The 23,735-nt window shown below is 44.8% G+C and overlaps 1 protein-coding gene across 1 annotated transcript in view; it reads right to left on the reverse strand.

Moving 5' to 3' along the window:
- Window positions 1-23,735, reverse strand: part of NOLC1 (nucleolar and coiled-body phosphoprotein 1) — an 85,425-nt gene that overhangs the window by 34,573 nt on the left and 27,117 nt on the right. Inside the window, exons 4-6 of the mRNA XM_081329588.1 lie at window positions 14,123-14,244; window positions 7,211-7,364; window positions 4,724-4,836 (exon numbers count right to left, since the gene is read on the reverse strand). Of these exons, the coding sequence (XP_081185714.1) occupies window positions 4,724-4,836; window positions 7,211-7,364; window positions 14,123-14,244 (389 nt within the window). The remainder of the gene's footprint in view (window positions 1-4,723; window positions 4,837-7,210; window positions 7,365-14,122; window positions 14,245-23,735) is intronic.

Raw genomic sequence — 23,735 nt, forward strand, 5'->3', positions numbered from 1 at the left:
TGGGCGTGGTGGGAGGAATGGTGGGCCGCGAGGTGGTCCCGGGGTACAATGGAAGTTTACCTGGTGAGCGGAAGACGCCGGGAGGCAGAGGTGAGGCAGGAGGCATTGTCAGGGAAGGGTGGGGTGGAAAAAGGGAGTGGGCGGGTGTAGGCGTGTATGGGTGGGGTGGGCGGTTTATTTATTTATTTTTTTTGTTATTTTTTTCTATTTTTTTTTTTTATTAAAAAGTTTTAACATACAATTTTTCCCTTAAAAAATCCCCCCTCCCCCCCTTCTCCCTCCCCCCCTTCTCCCTCCCCCCTCCCCCCCCGACTTCCCAGAGCTAAGTACAAAGTATATATAAAAAAAACAATCATAAACAACCATATACTAACAACCATAAACTCTAAAATCTATCACTCTCTAGCTTATATAGGATAAAACAAACCTTAGTAATATTAAATATACATAAATATATATATATAAAAAAAAACCAATATAGAAAAAAAAAATAAAGAAGAAAGAAGACTTATTCAAATATAAAACTTCTTAACCCTATACTTATTCTGAGTAAACTCAAGCCATTTTCTCCCTTCCATAATATAGCGTTCCTGCGAGTAATCTTTCAAATAGGCCGAAATCTTCACCATTTCGACCAAGTCGGAAACCTTTAAAATCCACTCTTCTATGGTCGGCAGTTCCTCTTTCCAGTACTATCCTATCAAAAGTCTTGCTGCCGTAATTAAATTCAACATCAACTTAGTATATTCCATCAAATTTTTATCCAAAAAGCCTTAACCTTTTTGCAGGTCTACCATATATGAAAATATGAAAATATATTACGTCTTTATCACCGCACCTCCAACATTTAGGCTAATAATTCAGATACATGCTTAGCTTTTTAAAGTCTAAATACCATCTATAAAACATTTTGTAAAAATTCTCTCTTAGATTTCAAACTTATATAAATTTTACATTCCTCATCCAAATCTTTTCCCACCTCCCACTACTTGGCTGTAAGTACGTTGTGAAAGTTCCATAGACTTCTGCTGATCTTGTTCTTTTATCTTTTTTGATCGTTTTAAAGCAGCACGCGTCACCCTCTGTTCTCTGGGATCATCCAAAAGTGTTATAACTTGATCTCCTGCAGCACCATTCTCCTCTATCTGTCCGTCTTCAGCCTCTTGATATTCTCCTTCTCCAGATCCCTTTGCAGCTTCCAGAAGTGTTAATGGGGTTGCTTTTAAAACATTATTGTAAAAATCACGCGCTTGCATCACAGTAACCAAACGGTACCTTTTACCTTCATACATCACCATCAACCCAGCTGGAATCTCCCATCTGAACCTTATATCTCGTTGCTTGAGCTCTTGCACCAGAAATGTAAAATCCTTCCTTCTCCTTAAAATCTTTGGAGGAATTTCTTTTAGAACCAGAACTTCCTGATCAGCAATCACGACTTTAGTATCATAGGCAGCTTGTATAACTTCATCTCTAATTTCCCTTTTTGCAAAATAAACCACCACATCTCTAGGCAGCTTTCTCTGTCTAGCAATCCATGAGTTCACACGATACACTTTATCCATGCCTCCTTTTATTTCAGATGCTGGCTGATTCAATACCACTTCGAGAGCCTCAGAAACCAACTGCTTTAAATCTTCCTTAATATTCTCCTTTAAACCTCTAATTCTAATGGCAAACTGCATCTGGAAATATTGAGCAAGACTTAATTCTCTATCCATTTTGTCTCTTAAATCTTCATTCTCCAATACTTTTGCTTCTAATATAGCATTCTTTTGAGTCAAATCTTTGACTTTTTCATCCAAATCTTCCACACATTCAGCCACTTTATACACTGAAGACAAAATGTCTACCTTCATCACGCTGAACTTCTGTTCCATCCTCTCTTCTATTCTCTCCTCCAATTTCTCCAATTTCTCCTCCATCTTTGCAAATTTATCATCCATTGATTGATTAATTGATTCCAAAAGTTTATCCAGAGCATCTCGTAAGTCCTTCGATGTCACTACATCAGGAGGATGTAATGCCTGCAATGATGATTGTTGCACCGGGGAAGTTCCAGCACTCCTAAGAGTTTTAGGGGGAGGTTTAGCCGCCATCTTTTACTTTCGATTGTGACGCACTTTCACTTAGAGTTTAAAAAATCCATCAAGCTCGAGAGTAGAATAAAATAGTCCTCTTCACCTTTTCCTCTTGTACCGCTCTGCCTGCTCTTTTTATTCCATAGTCCTTCCTTCAGGCAGGGGTGGTCGCAGACGCCTGGCTCTGCTCCATAAAGTCAGGAGCAGAGGCGCTGGCCAGCTGGGAGCGACCCAGGCTACGGGGGAGTTCGATCCTTCGGCCGCCCAAGCTGCAAGCTCAGGCGGCCCCGGAGAACTCAACCCCTACCTGGGGCCTCACCCCCTCCTCTTCTCCCGAGGAGGGGGCTTCAAATTCGCCCGAACAGCTGATCGGCGCTGTTTCGGGCGAAAAAAAACTCAGCTGAGCCGCGGGCAGCCCGGGAAGGCTGTCTCCGTCGCCGCGGAGCCACCGGAAGTCCGGGGTGGGCGGTTTATTTATGAGGAGGCCGTCTTTCGCCATTCTCGAGCGCTGGATTTGTCCATTTCCACTAACGTCTCTGCTCCCGAGGATTTACTATTTTCCGACGTATAAGGCGACTGGGCGTATAAGACGACCCCCAACTTTTGAGAAGATTTTCATGCGTTAAAAAGTCGTCTTATATGCCGGAAAATACGGTATGTGCAAATGTAGCTTTCAAATGGTCCATTAAATTGAGGCTTTACTGTGCTGCACACTTAACTGTTCAAAACATGTAGATAGAATTAAGAGATAGTAAAAATTAAAATTTTCCATATTAGTAATCTATTTAAATGAGCTGCACACTTTGCTTTTTCCACATTGCACAGAACATATAGAAGATTAAAATGCAGTCCTAGGCATACTTACCTGGAAATGCAGTCAAATGCTTTAGTAGGGCTTACTAAATGAACAGATAGCGTGAGACTGAGATAAATGACCATTAATGGAATTTTGACAGGTTATAAAACGTTAATGAACAGAGTATGACAGGGCAGCAAAAGTAACTGTCAAGCTCTACCGGCTTGCCACTCGTCGGGGACACCTCATCACGCCAGCACATCTGTCTCCGACGTGCCGGCCAGACTCCGGTGTCCCCTCCGCATCTCTGGAAGCCATTCCCCGCACCAGCACAGAGGAGTGGCTCCCCCTCATTGCTGCCGGCCGGGTATGGCGTCCGAACAACAGGAGCCGAAGCAGCCCGCCACCAGCCAGCTGCCGCCCGCACCTGCGCTGAATGGCTGCGCGGCACCTGGGTGACTGGCACCGGAGCCGCTGGCTGTGCCTAAGCCCAAACAACAGGAGCATCTGTGGGCGACTGCCGACCGGCCGACGGACACGCCTGCACAGGACGGTCATGTGGTGCTTGGACAGCTGGGACCGGTGTGGGCGACCACCGGCCGGAGGTCGGTTGCGCCTGTGCCATGTCCTTTCGGCACCGCAGTTCTGCAGAGCCCTCAGACCTCCCTCCAGCTGGAACAGGATGATAGAGAGGCAGCCGGATGGACTAGACTGCCGCAGGCAGCCGCCAGCCAGTTGGTGGCCATGCCTGCACTGTCCTCTTCTTCGGGCGGACCACTGGTGGGGACGGTTCGGGCGTCGGGGGTAGGGCGGGCTGGTGGCGGGGGCATGAAAGCGGTGAAAGGGCTGCACGGTGCGGGTGGTGGGGTCTGGAAGAGGATGGCTGGGGTTGCACAGGGAGGGGGCAAGATGAGGCTTACCTGGCAGATGGCCCTACAGGTTACCGGCGTTGTGCACGGAGGGAGGCCAGTGCGCAGGGAGGTGGGTGGGGTCTTTATGGAGTAGTGGGCAGATGCCGGTTTGTGCTGAAGGGGTGGGGCTAGGGCGTGTCCACACGATAAAAGAGCGTTGGAGCAGGATGCTGCCAACGCTGACTTTATTGCGGTTTGCTGTGTGTCAGAAGAATAAACCTCGTCACTCGTTCCTTAGCTGTGGTTGTGGTTCATCGTCAAGGACGTTTGTGACAGTAACACAATGCTTTCTGTGCAACACTGTAGACATCAACTTGACCCTCTACTTCCATATCATCAATAGATTTCTCAGGTTAAACTTCTATTCAAAAATATTTTAGAGCAACACATCCTATAATACTTTGCAAATTTCTATGGCAATGACAAACAATGATAGTAAAATGTTATTAACAAAACAAAAGATGCTTGCCATAATTCATAGAATGGGAATGGCTCATGAAATAAACCAGATGAAGCACTCATCAAGAAAATATACCTACAATGGTGCTATTCATTTCTTTTATCATGACTTACCATTTGCTTGCCTTCTAGAACGGCTTATTTTCCATTAAAAAGTTATTCTGTAAGCCAGTTTCAGCAAATCAATCTTCAAAATATCCATTTTATACATGCATGCAGAAGCACACATGAATACAATAGGAATACACATGTATACAATACAAATGTATATAGTAGTCCTCTCACTACTTAGGTTTTCTGTATGTATGAAAATTAGGGAGCTTTTATTTATATATTAGCAAATTTATTGACACTGCAATTTCAACTTTTGGCAGTTTACATACTTTACAAGTTTTCCAAGCAGAAAGATACTTAGCTTTCTATCTTCACCAAAAATAAATAATGACTAGTTGTCATACCAAGTACTCATAACTTACTTTGACAGGCTGATTCTCTTCAGAGCTGGAATCCTCACTACTCGTCTCATCACTGCTGCTGCTACTCTCTGCTTTGCCATTGGTAGTTTTGGACATCACCTTGGTAGGTTTTGCTGCCAATTGTGATTAAAATGTTTCCATTAAATTGAAACATCAGATAACCAGATTAGCTTTAAATATTATATATAGTTTTAACAGTTCCCCCTCTCCTTTACAAATATATCTTTGTAATACAGGTAATCCCAGAGTTACAAGCATTCACTTAGTGCTTGTTCGAACTTAAACGTGATAAGCACCCCCTAGTGTTTACGAGCAAGTCCCAAAATTATGAATACTACAGCACCACGTCAGTTGTTTGCCCTTACAAACGACTGCAGAGGATCTGCAACATTCACCCTCCCCCCCAATCTCCACAACTGCTTCCCCCTCCCATCCTGCCACGCAGGCTCAACTTGCAAAATCTGTCTCCTCTCTGGTGTGGTTTCTTTCCCTTTGAGGGAGAGTTGGCTTGGAAATTCTTTTTGCGCTGACAATGGAAACTCCTGGGTGCTGTAATATTGCACAACTTCAAAAACCCATTATCTGCAAAAGAGATCATGGCCCCCAGAAGCTTCCATTCTCCGGGGGAAAAGTGTTTGCATGTCTTTGGGGCAAAGCTTGGAATCGTAGTCGGCTGGGCGCAGACACGAATACTGTTTGTGGCCCAGGTGCGCTGCTTGCTCACATGTGCCAGTCTTAGTTTGAGGGCAGGAACAAAGCCATCAACTGAGCAGGGAGGCATTGCATAGCCACTTGAGTGGAGAGGCTTGTGCTAGCTGGCCAGGTGGGGAATAGGTCAGGCAGGGGTGCTGGCTAGCTGGGGAGGGGGGAATCATGGCTGCCCAGGTGGCCTACGCCGTCAGCAGCTTGGGTGCCCCAGTTCCATTCAAGTTAGAAGAAAGGGGAGGTGCAGCAGCGGGATTGCTCTCAATAAGGCCGGCGCACGCGAGTGAGCAGCACCACCGGGCCTTACTTTTTGGAGCCGTTTGAGTGGGAGGACGAGGAGAAGGAGAAGGGTGGTGAGGGTTTGTGCTGGCTGGCCGGCCAGGCAAGGAGTAGGTTGGGCAGGGGTGCTAGTTAGCTGGGGAGGGGGGGATCATGGCTGCTCAGGTGGCTGCCGTGGCCGACGTCAGCAGCTTGGGTGCCTCAACTCTATCCAAGTTGAAGAAAACAGAGGCGCAGCAGTGCAATTGCTTTCAAACAATAAGGCCCAGCTTTGCTGCTCACTCACTTGCGCCAGCCTTATTGAGAACAATCCCACTGCTGCACCTCTGCTTTCTTCAACTCATATGGAACAGGGCACTCAAGCTGCTGACAGTGGCGGTCACCTGAGCAGCCATGTTGAAGGCTTTGTTCCTGCCCTCAAAGTAAGACCATGTGAGCGAGCAGGACATCCTGGCCATGGATGCCCTGCCGAGTACAATTCCATTCTTTACCCCACAGACATGCAAACGAAGCAAACACTTTTCCCCCAGAGAATGGATGCTTCTGGGGGCCATGATCTGTTTTGCAGAGAACGGGTGTTTGAACTCATGTGATATTACGGCACACAGGAGCTTCTACTGTCAGTGCAAAACACATTTCCAAGCTAACTCTCCTCTCCCTCAAAGGGAAAGAAACCGAAGCAGAGAGGAGACAGATTTTGCAAGGTGAATCCAGCATGGCAGGATGGGAGGGGGAAGCATGAAGTATCTTAGTGGATCAGGGAGGCCTTCGGGGCCTGTTCCATCACTAGCCCTGCCCCCCGGGCCTTCCCCACCGAGATACCTTATGCTTATGTGCACTTAACAAACCATGCATTCACCCATGCATTCGATTAGTGAATGTGTGGGCGGAAGCAGGGAGCGATCGCATCCGAGGTATGAGATTCACTCTTACAAATCCTAGAGTTACGAATGGAATGGGAAGGCTCCATTCCATTCATAACTCGAGGGCTACCTGTATATCTTTACAAAAATATTTCCAAAAACAGCATCCAAGCTTACTTGGCAACATGTGAAATCAACCAAAGTTCAAAGGACATTAGGCAATTTTCTATAATTAAAAATGTGAATCGTTAGCACTGTAAAACACTAATTCAACTTATTAAGCACAAGAAATAAATAACAGTAAGAACTTTGCTCTTGTACATTACATGGATTCATACATTGAGCAGGAACTGAACTTACAAACCAAACAAAACTAAATGATCCCTTCCAAATTTATCTTTTAATTATTCCATTTTTAACCTGAGGGCATTGCTGTTCTCTAGATTTGCAGCAAGCCTGGGTCATAAGCAATTTATATTATCTTACTTTTCTGTCACTCTTTTAAGATTTCTTCCACACATTTCAATACCAAAATACATTTTATTTTATAAAATCTATCAAAATACATTCATGTCTCCTTTATTCCTTTCACATATCACTTGAATTACTCACAAACGTATAATTTGAAGTTAGCTGTTACCTGATGTATAGGCCAGTTTTATGACTTTTGGGGCTCTTTCTGATTTTGGTAGTTGGTACTTTGGAGTTTCATCTTCCGAGTTGCTTGAATCCGAACTTTTAGATGTCTTCTGGGGTTTTGTTTTTTGGAGGGTTGATTGGAGAACTATTCCCTTCTATCAAGATAGGTCAGTATCAGTGTCAATCAATATAATGTAATTAGGATGGAAGTAGGCTTCAACAACAGATGGGTGCAACTTGTTTAAAACTATTGTTCTTCTCTCCCAGCATCTATTATTTTAGGAGAGCTGTGTCACTGAGAGACAGTCCTAACTACTCCTAAATATTATTCTCTGTAGTCTCAGATATCAGACAAGCTTATTACAATGAAATTTCAAGAAATCCATGTTTATCTTGCACATTTGCAACATAAAGGATGATTTAAAATAGAATATTTCTTACACGTTTAACAGAATGTAAATGCCATCTGATGAGCCTTACTGTTGGTTCAAACTTATTCACTACTCTAAAATTCGGGTTTTTAATACTAACTCTCTTGAGGTATCTGAGAATAAACAGAAACTGAGGGGTACCCCAACTTTGCTGGCTTCACATTATTTTGTATCCTAACAGCAACTGTCAAAACTAAGAATCAGAATAAAATCTATGTTGAAGTAGCTCAGAGTATGTATTTTAAAAATATTTTCACTGCATTTGTCATTTTCAAATCCTAACAAGTTTCATTCTTCAACATTAACACCCATCCATCCTAATTCAATTACACAATGATAATGTCACTGTTATTTCCTTGAGGAGAGAAGCCTTCGAGTATTAGCTAAATTTTATCAAGAAAAACAATTAGTCAAATGCTTTAAATCTTCTGCTGAAAATCTATCACCCACAAATCGCTTTCATGCACGGAGGGCCACAAATAAGATAATCTGATATGTAAGTCGCAAAGATAACATTTTGGTTCCTTCTGCTGTTAAAACGTTCAAAGCCAAATTCTGCTATGAAACAAACAATTAATTCTATCAGTGTACCCAAACTTTATCAAAATAACCTTGTACATGGCTTGATTTATTCCTAACTTACTACTGAGATTTGGATTAGGAGCTCCAGGCACACAATAAGAACTTAGATTTAGATTTATTAAATTTATATGCCGCCCTTCTCCCTAAGGACTCAGGGCGGCTCACAACAATAAAAATTAAAAAAACATAAAGTACAAAATTTAAAAAAGAATTAAACAATAGATGTAATAAATAGATGACAATTTAACCCAATAAAAGCCAAATTTAAAACCATAGTCAGTCCAGGCCCGCTTGTTGGAACATCCATGTCTTCAGGTCACGGCGGAAGGACCGAGGGTCAGGGGCCATCCGCAGCTCCGGAGGCAGTTCATTCCAGAGGGTTGGCGCGCCCACAGAGAAGGCTCTCCCCCGGGGGTTGCTAGCCGGCATTGCCTAGTCGACGGAACCCTGAGGAGGCCGACTCTGTGGGAGCGAACCGGGCGATGGGAGGTTGATAATAGCAGCAGATGATCTCACAAGTACCCCGGGCCTAAGCCATGTAGGGTTTTAAAGGTAATTACCAGCACCTTGAATCGCACCCGGAGGGCAACCGGAAGCCAATGCAGCTTGCACAGGAGTGGTGTAACATGGGAGTATTGAGATCCTCCCATAAGCACCCGCGCGGCTGCATTTTGCACCAGCTGAAGCCTCCGGGTGCACTTCAAGGGCAGCCCCATGTAGAGAGCATTGCAGTAATCCAGGCGAGAAGTGATGAGGGCGTGGGTGACCATGCATAGGGCATCTCAGTCCAAAAAGGGGCGAAATTGGCGCACCAGGCGAACCTGTGCAAAGGCCCCCCGGTCACAGCAGTTAGATGATCTTCCAAGTTAAGCCGTGAATCCAGGAGGACACCCAAGTTGCAGGCCCTTTGTGAGTGGGACAATATCTTCCCCCCCTCAAAAGAGATGGAACATGTTGGACAATACGAGATGCCGGTATCCACAGCCACTTGGTCTTGGAGGGGTTCAGCCTGAGCCTGTTCCTTCCTATCCAGACCCGCACCACCTCCAGGCACCGGGACATCACGTCAAGGGCATCACTGGGTTGGCTCGGGGTGGAGATGAACAACTGGGTATCATCCGCATAGCCACGGATGATCTCACCCAGCGGCTTCATATAGATGTTAAACAGGAGGGGGGAGAGAACCGAACCCTGAGGTACCCCACAAGAAAGGGGCCTCGGGGTAGATTTCTGCCCCCCTGCGAATGGCCCGAGAGGTAGGAGGAGAACCACGGTAAAACAGTGCCTCCCACTCCCAACCCCTCGAGCTGTCGCAGCAGGATACCATGGTCGATGGTATCAAAAGCCGCTGAGAGGTCAAGTAGGACCAGGACAGAGGAGCAACCTGTCCCGGGCCCGCCAGAGATCATCTACCAGTGCGACCAATGCTGTTTCCATGCTGTAACCAGGCCTGAAACCGGACTGGTACGGGTCCAGATAGTCCGCTTCATCCAGGAATTGTGGAAGCTGACGCGCCACAACACTCAACAACCTTCGCTACAAAGCGAAGGTTGGAGACAGGACAATAATTATTCAATGAGGCCGGGTCCAGGGCAGGCTTCTTGAGAAGGGGTCTCACCACCGCCTCTTTTAAGGGGAAGACACCCTCTATCAATGAAGCATTGACAACTGCCTGGAGCCAGCCCCCTGTCATCTCCCTTGCAGCCGAAACTAGCCAGGAGGGACATGGGTCCAATAAACAAGTTGTAGCACTCAGTCTACGCATAATCCTGTCCACATCATCCAAAGAAACAGGGTCAAACTCACCCCAAATGTTATAACCAAGGTCTGCCCACTCCATCGGATTCCACCCAGTCTGAGTCCAAACCAGTCCGGATCTGAGCGATTTTGTCCTGCAGATACTGTACAAATTCCTCAGCCCTACCCTGCAAAGGGTCATCCCTCGGTGGCTGGTTAAGCAGTGAGCGGGTCACTCTAAACAGGGCGGCTGGGCGGTTATCTGCGGACGCAACGAGAACGGAAAAGTAAACACGCTTTGCCACTTCTATCGCCACTAGGTAAGACTTAAGTTCTTAGCTGTGTTCGGTCAGATTCGGATCTGCTGGACCTCCAACAGCTCTGTAGGTGTCTTTTCCGGCGCTTCATCTCTCGGAGTCCCTCGGTAAACCAGGGGGCCACCCAGGATCTGGGTGAGAGGTCAGAGGCTGCAAAGGCACAACTCGATCCAAGGCCCCAGCAGCCGCCGTCTCCCAGGCTGCTACTATGGCCTTGGCAGAGTCATGGGCAAGGGAAGCAGGAAATGTCCCAAACTCCGTCTGGAACCTCTTATGAAACTAAACAATGGAAGAAATTCAATTGTTTTTGTAAGTGAATGTAATTTCTAATATTTAAAAAAGCACAGCAATTGACTTTCTCCCACAAGAAGAGGAGGACCCCGGAGCAGCAGCACAGTGCGTTGCGACAGGAAGACCCATCGAGCCCCATCCGGGTTATGGGGTTGCAGACCAGCCAATGATGGCAAGGAAGCCATTGTTGCAAAGTGGAGGTTGTGTGTCACTGCCCCCTCAGTTCATATAGCAGTGACCAGCACGGAGGCCTGGGACCTGGGCGGCATGGCACAGGTCACACACACACCCGCCAGAGAGAGTAATGCATGTCGGCAACACATTGGACATCCAAGGCAGGGCGCCATCCAGTCTCCATCCTGTAGAAGAAAAGTTGGATGGGATAACTCTCTGTGGGCTGTGGCCTCCCCTTGGCGTCTCTCACTTGCTTGATGTACCCTCATGCAAGCGAACAAATGTTGGACATCCTTCCTGATCACTCATCTTCCTTATCTTGCACCAGAGTGGCCCACAACATGGAAGCGGCTATGCAGCTATGCCAGGCGCAACTTCACAGCTCTGCTGCTTCCCGGTCCCACTGCCATTGCTGATGTTGTCCGTAGGAGTAGTGGGAGGCCTGCCCAGCCTCACTTCTTTCTCTCTGCACTCTCTGGTGGCAAGGTAGTGGTGGGAAAAAACGCAGCCCAGGACGTTGGGGGGCAAGGAGCGGGTAGGAAAGCCACGTGGCACCCACCCCTCAACAGCCTGCTCCGTGCCTGACCATGAAACCATCCCATGGCCCAAGCCAGCCCTGGGTGGTCATCTTGTGAGGCCGCGGCATGCAAGGTAGTGCCTGGCTAACTCCAGTAATGATCCTTAGGCTACCCCCACCCGGCCCCACCACCTGCCTCACCTTGCCCCAAAGTGGCAGCACCAGCAGCAGGAGCCCTGTCCAGCAGGAGCCCTGCTGCCCATCAGCCTCCCCCAGCCTGGGAAGCCCAGCCCAAGCAAGGAGAGTGAGCACAGCAGCAGCAGCAGACTAGAGTAGGCAAATGCAGCTGGGCATCCCCTCGGGGAAGCGTTGTGGGGCACCAGAGTCCCGGGAGCTTGGAGCTCAAAGGCCAGGCCCGACATCCGCTACCCAGGGCCCCCTACGTTGCTTTCTGGGGGCCCCACGCGACCCACAAGTTAGGAGGCTCCTCTGATGGATCAGGTTCCAGCACACCCCCTGGTCCCACCCCCTTCACTGAAGAACCCTCGATTCCCTCAGCCCCACCTGGGTCCTGAGACACCTAATGCAAGTGACATTGAGCTGGCCACACCCACCCAGTCATCCGTGACCATCCCAACCATACCTACCCAGCTCCCTGAGGATAAGCACAATGCTGATGCGGCCCTCAATGAAATCAAGTTTGATACCTACTTTATTGCATCTTTTTTTAAGTAGAAAGATTGGACCAAACAGCTGCTAATTATTGTTTTTATGATTTCATTGTTGGGATTTGTGCATACTGTGTTTCCCTGAAAATAAGACCCGGCCTTTTTTTTTTTTTGCCTCCAAAAGAGGCACTAGGTCTTATTTTCAGACAATGTCTTACCTTAGGACCACCACAGCCAGGCGTCCCACATCCTGACACCTGTCGTGCTGCTGCTTGACTTCTTCAGTGGCCACTTGCGGCCAGAAGCCATGTACCACAGGGATCCCCAACCCACGGTCCGTGGACCGGCACCAGGCCGCGACATACCAGCAACTGGGCCACGCAAACAAGTGAAGGCCCATCTGCTGGATACAGGTAGCACACGAAACTACAACCCCTCTGGTCCATGGAAAAATCTTTCACCACAGAACCAGTCCTTGGTGCTGTTGTGATTCAGCGTCAGCCTGTGATACTGGCAGCTGAGTTTGATGATTCTGAAGAGGAGGAGGAGGAGGGGTTTGGAGAGCCTTTGGTGTCAGAGGGAGGCTCTGATGCACTGCAGGACTCTCAGCCTGGCCCCTCCCGTCATATTCCTCATCAGACTCAGCTGTGTGAGCACGAGGTATTGGACGTAGATGATTCACAACTGAATCTATTCAGGGATGCTAGGAGCAGGAGGCAATCCAGCAGAGTAGAACAGAGAAAGGCCATGAGACAACTCGGTGAGAGGAGGAGAAGGCAATCAGAAGCCACGCCTTGAGACTGCTGATAAAAGGGGAAGGTGTGGGAGGTGCTGGTTGCTAAAAGCAACTGTTTGAAGATCTTCTGCTAGAGTCCTGGTCTGTTATTCCTGTTTAACTCGTTTGAACTTTTGGTTTAACTCTTGTTTGAACTTTTGATTTCTTTGTAAATAAATTTAGTTGGGTTTTTCCAGCCTGTTGACTATAAAAAGGGGTTGTCCCTGACATTCAAACAGGGCCAGTCATAGGCTGGAACAGAACAGGTGCCCAAAAGCTTGGGGACCTCTGATGTGGTGCATTGCGCTGTTGCTGCTACTCATGGCAGGAGGCTGCATGGTGCTTCGGGCCATTTCTGCTCCTTGTGGTAGGATGCTGCATGGTACTTTGTGCTGTTGCTGCCACTAATGGCAAGAAGCCGTGTGGCTCTTTGGGCCAGTGCCGTCGCTGGTGTCAGGAAGCGACGTGGCGACCTGCTGCAAGCATTGGCAACGGCATGGAGCGCTGTGCAGTTTTGCCGTGAACAGCAGAAATGGCCCAAAGAACCACGCAACATCCTGCCACAAGCAGCGGAACTGGCCCGAAGTGCCATGTGACTTTTTGCCGTGAGCGGCGGCAACACCCAAAGCACCATGCAGTGTCCTGCTGCAAGCAGCTGAAACGGCCTGAAGTGCCATGCGGTTTCTTGCCATAAGCAGCAGAAACAGCCTGAAGCACCATGTGGCCTTCTGCTGCGAGCTGCAGCAATGGCCAAAACGTTCTGTGCAACGTCCTGCCGTGAACAGCGGCTCCGGCGTGACAAGCCACGTGGCTTGACAAGTGTCGGGGCATGGGAGGCCTGGCTGCAGCAATCCCACTGATAAGTGGGTGTGGGGCACATGGGACAGCTTCACCCCCCCTCCCTAGATTGATTTTTAGGTGTGTGCTGTCATGTTTCTGATGTATGGGCTTTTCAAGTGACTCTGAAGCATTGTTTACCTTAAAAGTCCTTTATTAGCCTAATACACCGGCAAATGCTTGCTCGAAGGAAGCTGGAATCTGAAATCTCCGCCCATTGCACAATATATTAAAACAGAATTCTCCACCTTTCTAATTTTGTCATTAATCATATTCTCCAATTAATTTAAAGAATCAGTTTCCCTTCTGTTAGAAAACCCACCAAGGTCTTATCTTCTCTAGAGATGGCCTTGAAAGGTGCAATCCTACTCGTCCCCCCTCCCAACTTTCAGCTAAATCTCTTATCAAGCAATAACATTCGATGTTAGCAGCGTTGACATCTGTCTCACCCCAAAACTAGGGCTTATGTTTTGAATTTATTTTACTTCCTCTGGATGAGTTTTTAAATGTGGTCACTGAAGATAAATAAACAAATTCCACAAGTTTTTTCTGTGGAAGAGGTATTGAGAAAATTAAAAACAAACCTTTGCTTGATTCTTCCCTGCTTGCTCAGAGTCTGTGGAATCACTGCTGTCAGTACTGCTGCTTTCAGAATTGCCTGGAGTTGCCTTCAGTGATACTGGGAGCATAGTCACTGGTTTTGCAGCTAGAATGTAAAATAATTATAATTATAATTACAGTAATAGATAACTATTATTCAAAAACTAAAGATCAGCTTCTATATTCTATGACAGGGTTTTTCAACTTTTTCACCCATTGTACCACTTTTAGGATATGGCAACATCCAAGTACTACCAGTCGCCTAGCAAGGTGTCAAAACTTGATGACCAAAAAAAAAAAAAAAGGAAAAAAGTAATGAAGTACAGGTAGTCCTCGACTTACAACAGTTCACTTAGTGACTGTTCAAAGTTATAACGGCACTGAAAAAAGTGCCCCCCAAGCCACAGCCGAGCAGGACATCTGCGTGCCTGCCCGGCAGCACTCTTCCTCCTGTCCGAGGTTTTCATTGTTGTGAGCATTTCTGGATTGGTAGCGGGGTGGAGGGGTGTTTGGTTTTTATTCCCCCCGTCTGCTGTGTTGCCACAGCAGGTTTTGGTCACTTCACATGACCCTGAGACACTGTGACCATAAATATGAATAAGTTGCCAAGCATCTGAATGTAAATCACAAGACCCTGGAGATGCTGCAACATTCCAGCTGATTGGCGCTTCTTCTGGGCTCAGAAGTGCCAGCATCAGTGCCGAGCTCCAGCTGGAGCCTGGTGCTGATCCTGCTGCTTCCGCTGAACCCTGACAGCCCTGCAGCTCCAGTCATTTCTTGCTCAGGCTTGTGCAGTGCTGCCACTGGTTCAGCTCATTCCCCTCCCCCACTACCACTTTTCTCAGATGATCGTGTACCACCTGCTCTAAAGATTCTGGAAAGTTTAGAATAAAGATGAAATAAAATGTTAGTATAAATCTCAGCACCCCTAATCTACAATAAATCAAGAATACATGACAATATACATACAGTATGTTCCATTTAAACAATGGCAGAAGAATATATCTCAATTTGTATGGCAAAGAAAAAAGGCATGAGTTAAATACAAAATATAAAAGATGTGAAGAAAAGAGGACTGGTCCAAGCAGATTTGAAGCTATATTTTGCTGCCTGTTGTTTAGTTTGGATGAGACTTGGTGTTGTTAGAAATAGGCTATTGGATTTAGAAGGTCACAATTTGAGATTTGGATGGCATAGATATTTATGCCCCTTCATGGATTACTGCCTTGTTGTGGCAAAGGGGCTTGCGTAATTCAATGAAGCTATGAGCTATGCCGTGCAGGGCCACCCAAGACGGACAGGTCATAGCAGAGAGTTCTGACAAAACATGATCCACTGGAGAAGGAAATGGCAACCCACTTCAGTATCTTTGCCATGAAAACCCCATGGACAGTACCAAAAGGCAAAACGATACGACGCTGGAAGATGAGCCCCTCAGGTCGGAAGGCGTCCAATATGCTACTGGGGAAGAACAGAGGGCTAGTACTAGTAGCTCTAGAAACAATGAAGTGACTGGGCCAAAGCCAAAAGGACGCTCAGCTGTGGATGTATATGGTGGTGAAAGGAAAGTCCGATGCTGTAAAGATTTTTTCTTCATAGGAACCTGGAATGTAAGATCCATGAATCAAGGAAAGCTGGACGTGGTAAAAAAAGAGATGACAAGACTGAAAATTGACATCTTAGGAATCAGCAAACTAAAATGGACAGGAATGGGTGAATTTAATTCAGATGACCATCAGGTATACTACTGCGGGCAAGAATCCCTCAGAAGAAATGAAGTACCCTTCACAGTCAATAAGAGACTAGGAAAAGCAATACTGGGACAGAATGATCTCAGTTCGAATCCAAGGCAAACCATTCAATATCACAGTAGTCCAAGTCTATGCCCCAACCACCGGTGCTGAAGAGGATGAAATTGACCGGTTTTATGAAGCCCTACAGCACCTTATAGAACTAACACCAAAAATGATGTCCTTTTCATCATGGGGGACTGGAATGCTAAAGTAGGAGGCCAAAAGATAACCGGAATAACAGGCAAGTTTGGCCTTGGAGTACAAAATGAAGCAGGGCACAGGCTGATAGAATTTTGTCAAGAGAATACGATGGTCATAGCAAACACTCTTTTCCAACAACCCAAGAGACGGCTCTACACATGGACATCACCAGACGGTCAACACAGAAATCAGACTGACTATGTGCTCTGCAGCCAAAGATGGAGAAGCTCTATACAGTCAGTAAAAACAAGACCAGGAACTGACTGTGGCTCAGACCGTGAGCTTCTCGTTACAAAGTTTAGGCTTAAACTGAAGAAAGTAGGAAAAGCACTAGGCCATTCAGGTATGAATTAAATCATATTCCTGTTGAATATACAGTAGACGTGACAAATAGATTTAAGGAATTAGATCTGATAGACAGAGTGCCTGAAGAACTATGGACGGAGGTTTGCAACATTGTACAAGAGGTAGCAACTAAAACCATCCCAAAGAAAAAGAAATGCAAGAAAGCAAAATGGCTGTCTGAGGAAGCTTTGCAAATAGCTGAGGAAAGGAGGGAAGCGAAAGGCAAGGGAGAAAAAGAAAGATACGCCCAATTGATTGCAGAATTCCAGAGAATAGCTAGAAGAGATAAGAATGCCTTCTTAAATGAACAGTGCAAAGAAATAGAAGAAAACAATAGAATAGGGAGGACAAGAGATCTCTTCAAGAAAATTAGAGAGATGAAGTGAACGTTTCATGCAAAAATGGGCATGATAAAGGACCAAAATGGCAGGGACCTAACAGAGGCAGAAGAGATTAAGAAGAGGTGGAAAAATTGCACAGAAGAACTATACAAGAATGAGCTTAACGTCCCTGATAACCACGATGAGGTGGTCACTGACCTCGAGCCAGACATCCTAGAATGTGAAGTGAAGTGGGCCTTAGAAAAGCTGAGCAACAACAAAGCTAGTGGAGGAGACAGTATTCCAGCTGAGCTATTCAAAATCTTAAAAGACGATGCAGTAAAAGTGCTACACTCAATTTGCCAGCAAATTTGGAAAACTCAACAGTGGCCACAGGATTGGAAAAGATCAGTTTACATTCCAATTCCAAAGAAAGGCAGTGCCAAAGCATGTTCAAACTATAGCACCACTGCACTCATTTCACATGCTAGTAAAGTTATGCTTAAAATCCTACAAGCTAGACTTCAGCAGTATGTGGATCGAGAACTACCAGAAGTGCAGGCAGGATTTCAAAGAGGCAGAGAAACTAGAGATCAAATTGCCAACATACGCTGGATCATGGAGAAAGGTAGAGTTCCAGAAAAACATCTACTTTTGCTTCATTGACTATGCTAAAGCATTTAATTATGTGGATCACAACAAACTGTGGCAAGTTCTTAAAGGGATGGGCGTACCAGACCATCTTATTTGTCTCTTGAGAAACCTATATGCAGGTCAAGAAGCAACAGTGAGAACTGGACACGGAACCACTGATTGGTTCAAAATTGGGAAAGGAGTCCGGCAAGGCTGTATACTGTTGCCCTGCCTATTTAACTTATATGCAGAGCACATCATGAGAAAGGCAGGGCTAGATGAATCAAAAGTTGGAATTAAGATTGCCGGAAGAAATATCAACAACCTAAGATATACAGATGATACTATTCTAATGGCAGAAAAGAAGAACTAAAGAGCCTCTTGTTGCAGGTGAAGGAGAGTGCAAAAGTAAGCTTGAAACTTAACATTAAGAAAACCATGATCATGGCATCCGGCCCTCTCAATTCCTGGCAAATAGATGGGGAAGAAATGGAGGTAGTGACAGATTTTATTTTCTTGGGCTCCAAGATCACTGCAGATGGGGATTGTAGCCAAGAAATTAAAAGACGCTTGCTCCTAGGGAGGAAAGCCATGGCAAATCTAGACAGCATACTAAAAAGCAGACACATCAACCTGTCAACAAAAGTGCATATAGTCAAGGCTATGGTCTTCCCAGTTGCAATGTATGGCTGTGAAAGTTGGACCATAAGAAAGGCTGAGCGCCAAAGAATTGAGGCTTTTGAACTATGGTGCTGGAGAAGACTCCTGCGAGTCCCTTGGACTGCAAGGCGATCAAACCGGTCAGTCCTAGAGATCAACCCTGAATGCTCTTTAGAAGGCCAGATCCTGAAGTTGAAACTCAAATACGTTGGCCACCTAACGAGAAGGAAGGACTCAATGGAGAAAAGCCTAATGCTGGGAAAGATTGAGGGCAATAGAAGAAGGGGACGACAGAGAATGAGGTGGCTGGATGGAGTCACTGAAGCAGTAGGCATGAGCTTAAAGGGACTCCAGAAGATGGTAGAGGACAGGAAGGCCTGGAGGAACGTTGTCCATGGGGTCGTGATGGGTCAGACATGACTTCGCAGCTAACAACAACAGATATTTATGATATGATAAAGTTTAGGTAAATGTAGATTTTTAAAAACCATTATACCAGACAGGCTATTTTTAAGAGTATGGAATAAATATAAATTTGGATTCTACTCAGAAAGATGTTCGATTTTGAACAAAATAATATGAGGTTGAATTGCATACTAATGATTAGCATGTAATTGCTAAAATGTATAATTTTTTGTTGAGACATGAGACAGAAGAAGTGAAAGAATGTATGACAAATTGTATATATGTTGGGCAAAAAAATATCTAATGGGCCAACAGATGGGCTAATGGAAAAATGTGTGATTGAAAGGATTGTAGGTTACATTATGTTACAATCTTAAAGAGAATTTTTATAAAATGATGTATGGTTAATTTTTCTCAGCAGAGTAATTATCTCAAATGTATAAAGACATTTTGAATCTTTGCTGGGAATACGAATAATATGAAGGGTCATTTTATCATGCTTTTCGGAAATATTAAAAAGCTAAACAATTTTGGATACAAATAGATATTCAGAAGATTTTAAAGGTTAAAATACAGTGAGGGAAAAAATATTTGATCTCCTGCTGATTTTGTAAGTTTGCCCACTGACAAAGAAATGATCAGTCTATAATTTTAATGGTAGGTGAGAGACAGAATAACAACAAAAAAATCCAGAAAAATGCATTTCAAAAATGTTATAAATTGATTTGCAATTTAATGAGTGAAATAAGTATTTGATCCCCTATCAACCAGTAAGATTTCTGGCTCCCAGGTGTCTTTTATACAGGTAACGAGCTAAGATTAGAAACACTTTCTTAAAGGGAGTGCTCCTAATCTCAGCTTGTTGCCTCTATAAAAGACACCTGTCCGCAGAAGGAATCAATCACATTCTACTCTCCACCATGACCAAGACCAAAGAGCTGTCCAAGGATGTCAGGGACAAGATTGGAAATCTAAACAAGGCTGCAATGGGCTACAACATTATCACCAAGCAGCTTGGTGAGAAGATGACAAAAGGTGGTGCAATTATTTGCAGATGGAAGAAAATACCGTATTTTTCGGACCATAAGACGCACTTCCCCCCAAAAAGGTGGGGGGGGGAAATGAGGGTGCGTCTTATGGTCTGAAGTTGATTCGTATGGCCAGCCCCAACCTCCACAAGTGGAAAGCAAGGGAGATTGCCAGGAGCACGAATCGGCACATCCTGAGAAACGCCAATCTTGCGCTCCTGCAATCTCCCTCGCTCCGTTTCAGCTTCTCTTACTACAAGAGAAAGCAAGCTGAAACGAAGCGAGGGAGATTGCCAGAAATGCGAGATCGGCCAAAGGCAGCAGCTCTCCACCCCATTTGGAGAGCTGCTGCCTTCCTCTGCGCGTTTGAAAGAAACACGGACGAAGGAAGCAGCTCTCCGCCCCGTTTGGAGAGTGAGAAGGAGAAAGAAAGGGAGGGAAATAGAGGGAGAGAGAGAAAGAGGGACAAATAGAGGGAAAGAGAAAAAGAGAGGGAGAGAAAGAGGGAAAGAGAGAAGGAGAAAGAAAGGGAGGGAAATAGAGGGAGAGAAAGGGAGAAATAGAGGGAAAGAAAAATAGAGAGGGAGAGAGAGAAGGAGAAAGGGAGGGAAATAGAGGAAGAGAGAGAAAGAGGGAGAAATAGAGGGAAAGAGAAATAGAGGGAGAGGGAGAGAGAGGGAGAGAGGAGAAAGAGGGAGGGGGAGAGAGGGAGAGAAAGAGGGGGAGAGAGAGAGATTAAATTAGTAACATGGTTGTTAAGTGAATCTGGTTTCCCCACTAACTTTGCTTGTCAGAAGGTTGCAAAAGGCGATCACATGACCCTGGAACAATGTGACCATCATAAATATGAATCAACTGCCAAGCATCCGAATGTAAATCACATGACCCTGGGGATGCTGCAATGGTCATAAGTGTGAAAAATGGTCATAAGCAGTGCCGTCATAACTTTGAACAGTCACTAAGTGAATTGTTGTAAGTTGAGGACTACCTGTACTTTTATAATTTTTTTTCCTTTTTGGGGTGGGGGTCAAGTTTTTGACACTGGTGGTACTTGGACATTGCCTTGTCCTAAAAGTGGTACAATGGATGAAAAGGTTGAAAAGCCCTGTTTTAGTATACCAGTACTATTTGGTTCAGAATATTTTTTTTCTTGTTTTCCTGCTCTAAAAACTGGGTGCATCTTATGGTCAGGTGCGTCTTATGGTCCGAAAAATATGGTAACTGTCAATCTCCCTTAGTCTGGGGCTCCATGCAAGATCTCACCTCGTGGAGTTTCAATGATCATGAGAACAGTGAGGAATCAGCCCAGAACTACACGGGAGGATCTTGTCAATGATCTCAAGGCAGCTGGGACCATAGTCACCAAGAAAATAATTGGTAACACACTATGGCGTGAAAGACTGAAATTCTGCAGCGCTCGCAAGGTCTCCTTACTCAAGAAATTATATGTACAGACCCATATGAACTTTGTCAATGAACATCTGAATGATTCAGAGGAGAACTGGGTGAAAGTGTTGTGGTCAGATGAGATCAAAATCGAGCTCTTTGGCATCAACTCAACTAGAAGATAGGAGGAGGAGGAATGCTGCCTATGACCCCAAGAACACCATCCCCACCATCAAACATGGAGGTGGAAACTTTATGCTATGGGGGTATTTTTCTGCTAAGGGGACAGGACAACTTCACCGCATCAAGGGGACGATGGACGGGGCCATGTACTATCAAACCTTGGGTAAGAACCTCCTTCCCTCAGCCAGGGCATTGAAAATGGGTCGTCTAGCATGACAATGACCCAAAACACATGGCCAAGGCAACAAAGGAGTGGCTCAAGAAGAAGCACATTAAGGTCGTGGAGTGGCCTAGCCAGACTCCAGACCTTAATCCCATAGAAAATCTGTGAAGGGAGCTGAAGATTTCAGCTGCCAAACGTCAGCCTCGAAACCTTAATGACTTGGAAAGGATCTGCAAAGAGGAGTGGGACAAATCCCTCTTGAGATGTGTGCAAACCTGGTGGCCAACTACAAGAAACGTCTGACCTCTGTAACAGCCAACAAAGGTTTTGCCACCAAATACTAACTCATGTTTTGCAAAGGGGTCAAATATTTATTTCACTCATTAAAATGCAAATCAATTTATAATTTTTTTGAAATGTCTTTTTTCTGGATTTGTTGTTGTTGTTATTCTGTATCCCACTGTTAAAATATACTACCATTAAAATTATAGACTGATCATTTTTTTGTCAGTGGGCAAACGCACAATATCAGCAGGGGATCAAATAATTTTTTCCCTCACTGTACAATTAAAACTAGACTTTTCTTTGGGGACTAATGGATAAGCAACTAGAAAAAAAATAATGAAACTTTTATTTTTAGGTATGTAACTGCAGCAAGACTACCATATATACTCAAGAGTGGAAAAGTTCAATTAACACCTAAGAGAACATCCTTGGTGAGGATGAAGGAACTCGTAGACATGGCTAAATTAATTTTTCTTAGAAAAACATCTACATTTATACTGACTAGAAATCCTTTATAGACTTTTTGCATAAAATGGAAGTAATAGTTTGTTTTTAATGTTTAGAAAAAATGAATGGAAAGGAGTGAGCTTTCTTTTGTAATCATAGAGTAAAAAATAACTTAGTAATTGTATTTATATTTGCTGCAAAGGAAATAAAAAATTCTATTTGTTTCTTTCTGCACTTTTGCCTGTCTTTTTTTTTCTAATTTTTTCTAATTTTTTTGTTAGTTTTTATGTTCTTTGTAAAACACTTTTAATAAAAGACATAAAAATACAGGACCATATAAGTTATAATCAATATGCATAAATTAGAAACAATAAAACCAGCAGTTTAACTTTATCAGAGAAAACCCATCTGTTACTATACTTTGAAGCCAGCCTACTTTAGCAAATATAAGTACCCATTCTGCTATGAATAATTTCACCTTGGCTAACTTCTCCAGTAAGAACAGCAGTGTAGTCTATGTGAAGGACTACAACCTTAAGGTACAGATCTTGGCTGAAGCTTCTTTCAACAGACAAATGCTGTAGCAAGTGCTGCTTTGTTCCTTAGTTCAGCAAGTAGTTCCCCAAACTGAGGAGACTACATGACAATGTGCTCCAGATGCAGGAGGGGAACAGAATACCTGATTTATCATGAAATGAATGTTTTATACCTATGGATGAAGACATTCCTTATGAAGATGGCTTTTTGGGCTTACACTTGTCTTTCATTTGAACTAGTTTTTTCTAGTAATTGTCAGACAATTGACACAGATAGGGAAAAGCTCTTTAAAGCCACCTAGGAGCCACAAAAGTAATGGTTTTGCCCTGTCTATCAGTACAGTGGAAGAGTCAAACCAGCTAAAAATACCTCCAACCACAGGAGGAAGCATGAAGAAACAAAGGGTTTCTTTCAAATTACCAGTGCTTCCTATGGCAGAAAATTAAACATATTTCAAATTTGTTGTCACATTACAACTCACGCAAAAATTCCAGTGACATATTCTAAATGAGGTTTTTTTTTGTTCCAAGCTATGAACAAAACTTTTTATAATTTTCATTTTATACATACTCTTTAGACCACTATGCTGCACAAATCTGTGAGGAACCATTTTGCTTTGCTTTCCCCTATTGACAGTGGTAGAAAGGTATCATGCTTCCCCGAAAGACCTACCTTGAAAATAAGCTTAATGTAAACCTTACCCCCAAAGTAAGCCCGTTTTGAGGCGAGGCACATACCTAAAAATCAAGCTATGGTAGAGGTGGGAGTATGGAGTTGCCCTATGCATCCCACACCCACTTACTTTGCAGCCAGGCCTCTCCTCACCAGCCCACTTCTTCTGTGGCACCCTCAGGACTGCATATCACAGCCAGATCTTTCCAAAAGGCCACTGCAGCTGAGAATTGAGCTATGGATTCAATCCACAGCTTGTTTCTGCAAGGCTTCTGCAGCTGAGAACCAAGTTATGGATTGAATCCATTGCTTGGTTATCAGCTGCAGAGGCCTTTCCAAAAGGCCCCTGACTGCAAAGTGAAGGTGCAAACTCCATTCTGAGCTGCAGAATGAAGCTGCTCCTTTGTCCGCAGAAAAAGTAGGCCAGCTGGAATAGGATGTCAGTGCTGGAGGTGAGTGGAAAAGCCACCACCCCTGAAAATAAGACCTGGTGCCTCTTTTGGAGGCAAAATAAATAAGACCGGGTTTTATTTTTGGGG

The sequence above is a fragment of the Vipera berus genome (assembly GCF_964194415.1).
Source record: "Vipera berus genome assembly, chromosome: 5".
NCBI lineage: Eukaryota > Metazoa > Chordata > Lepidosauria > Squamata > Viperidae > Vipera > Vipera berus.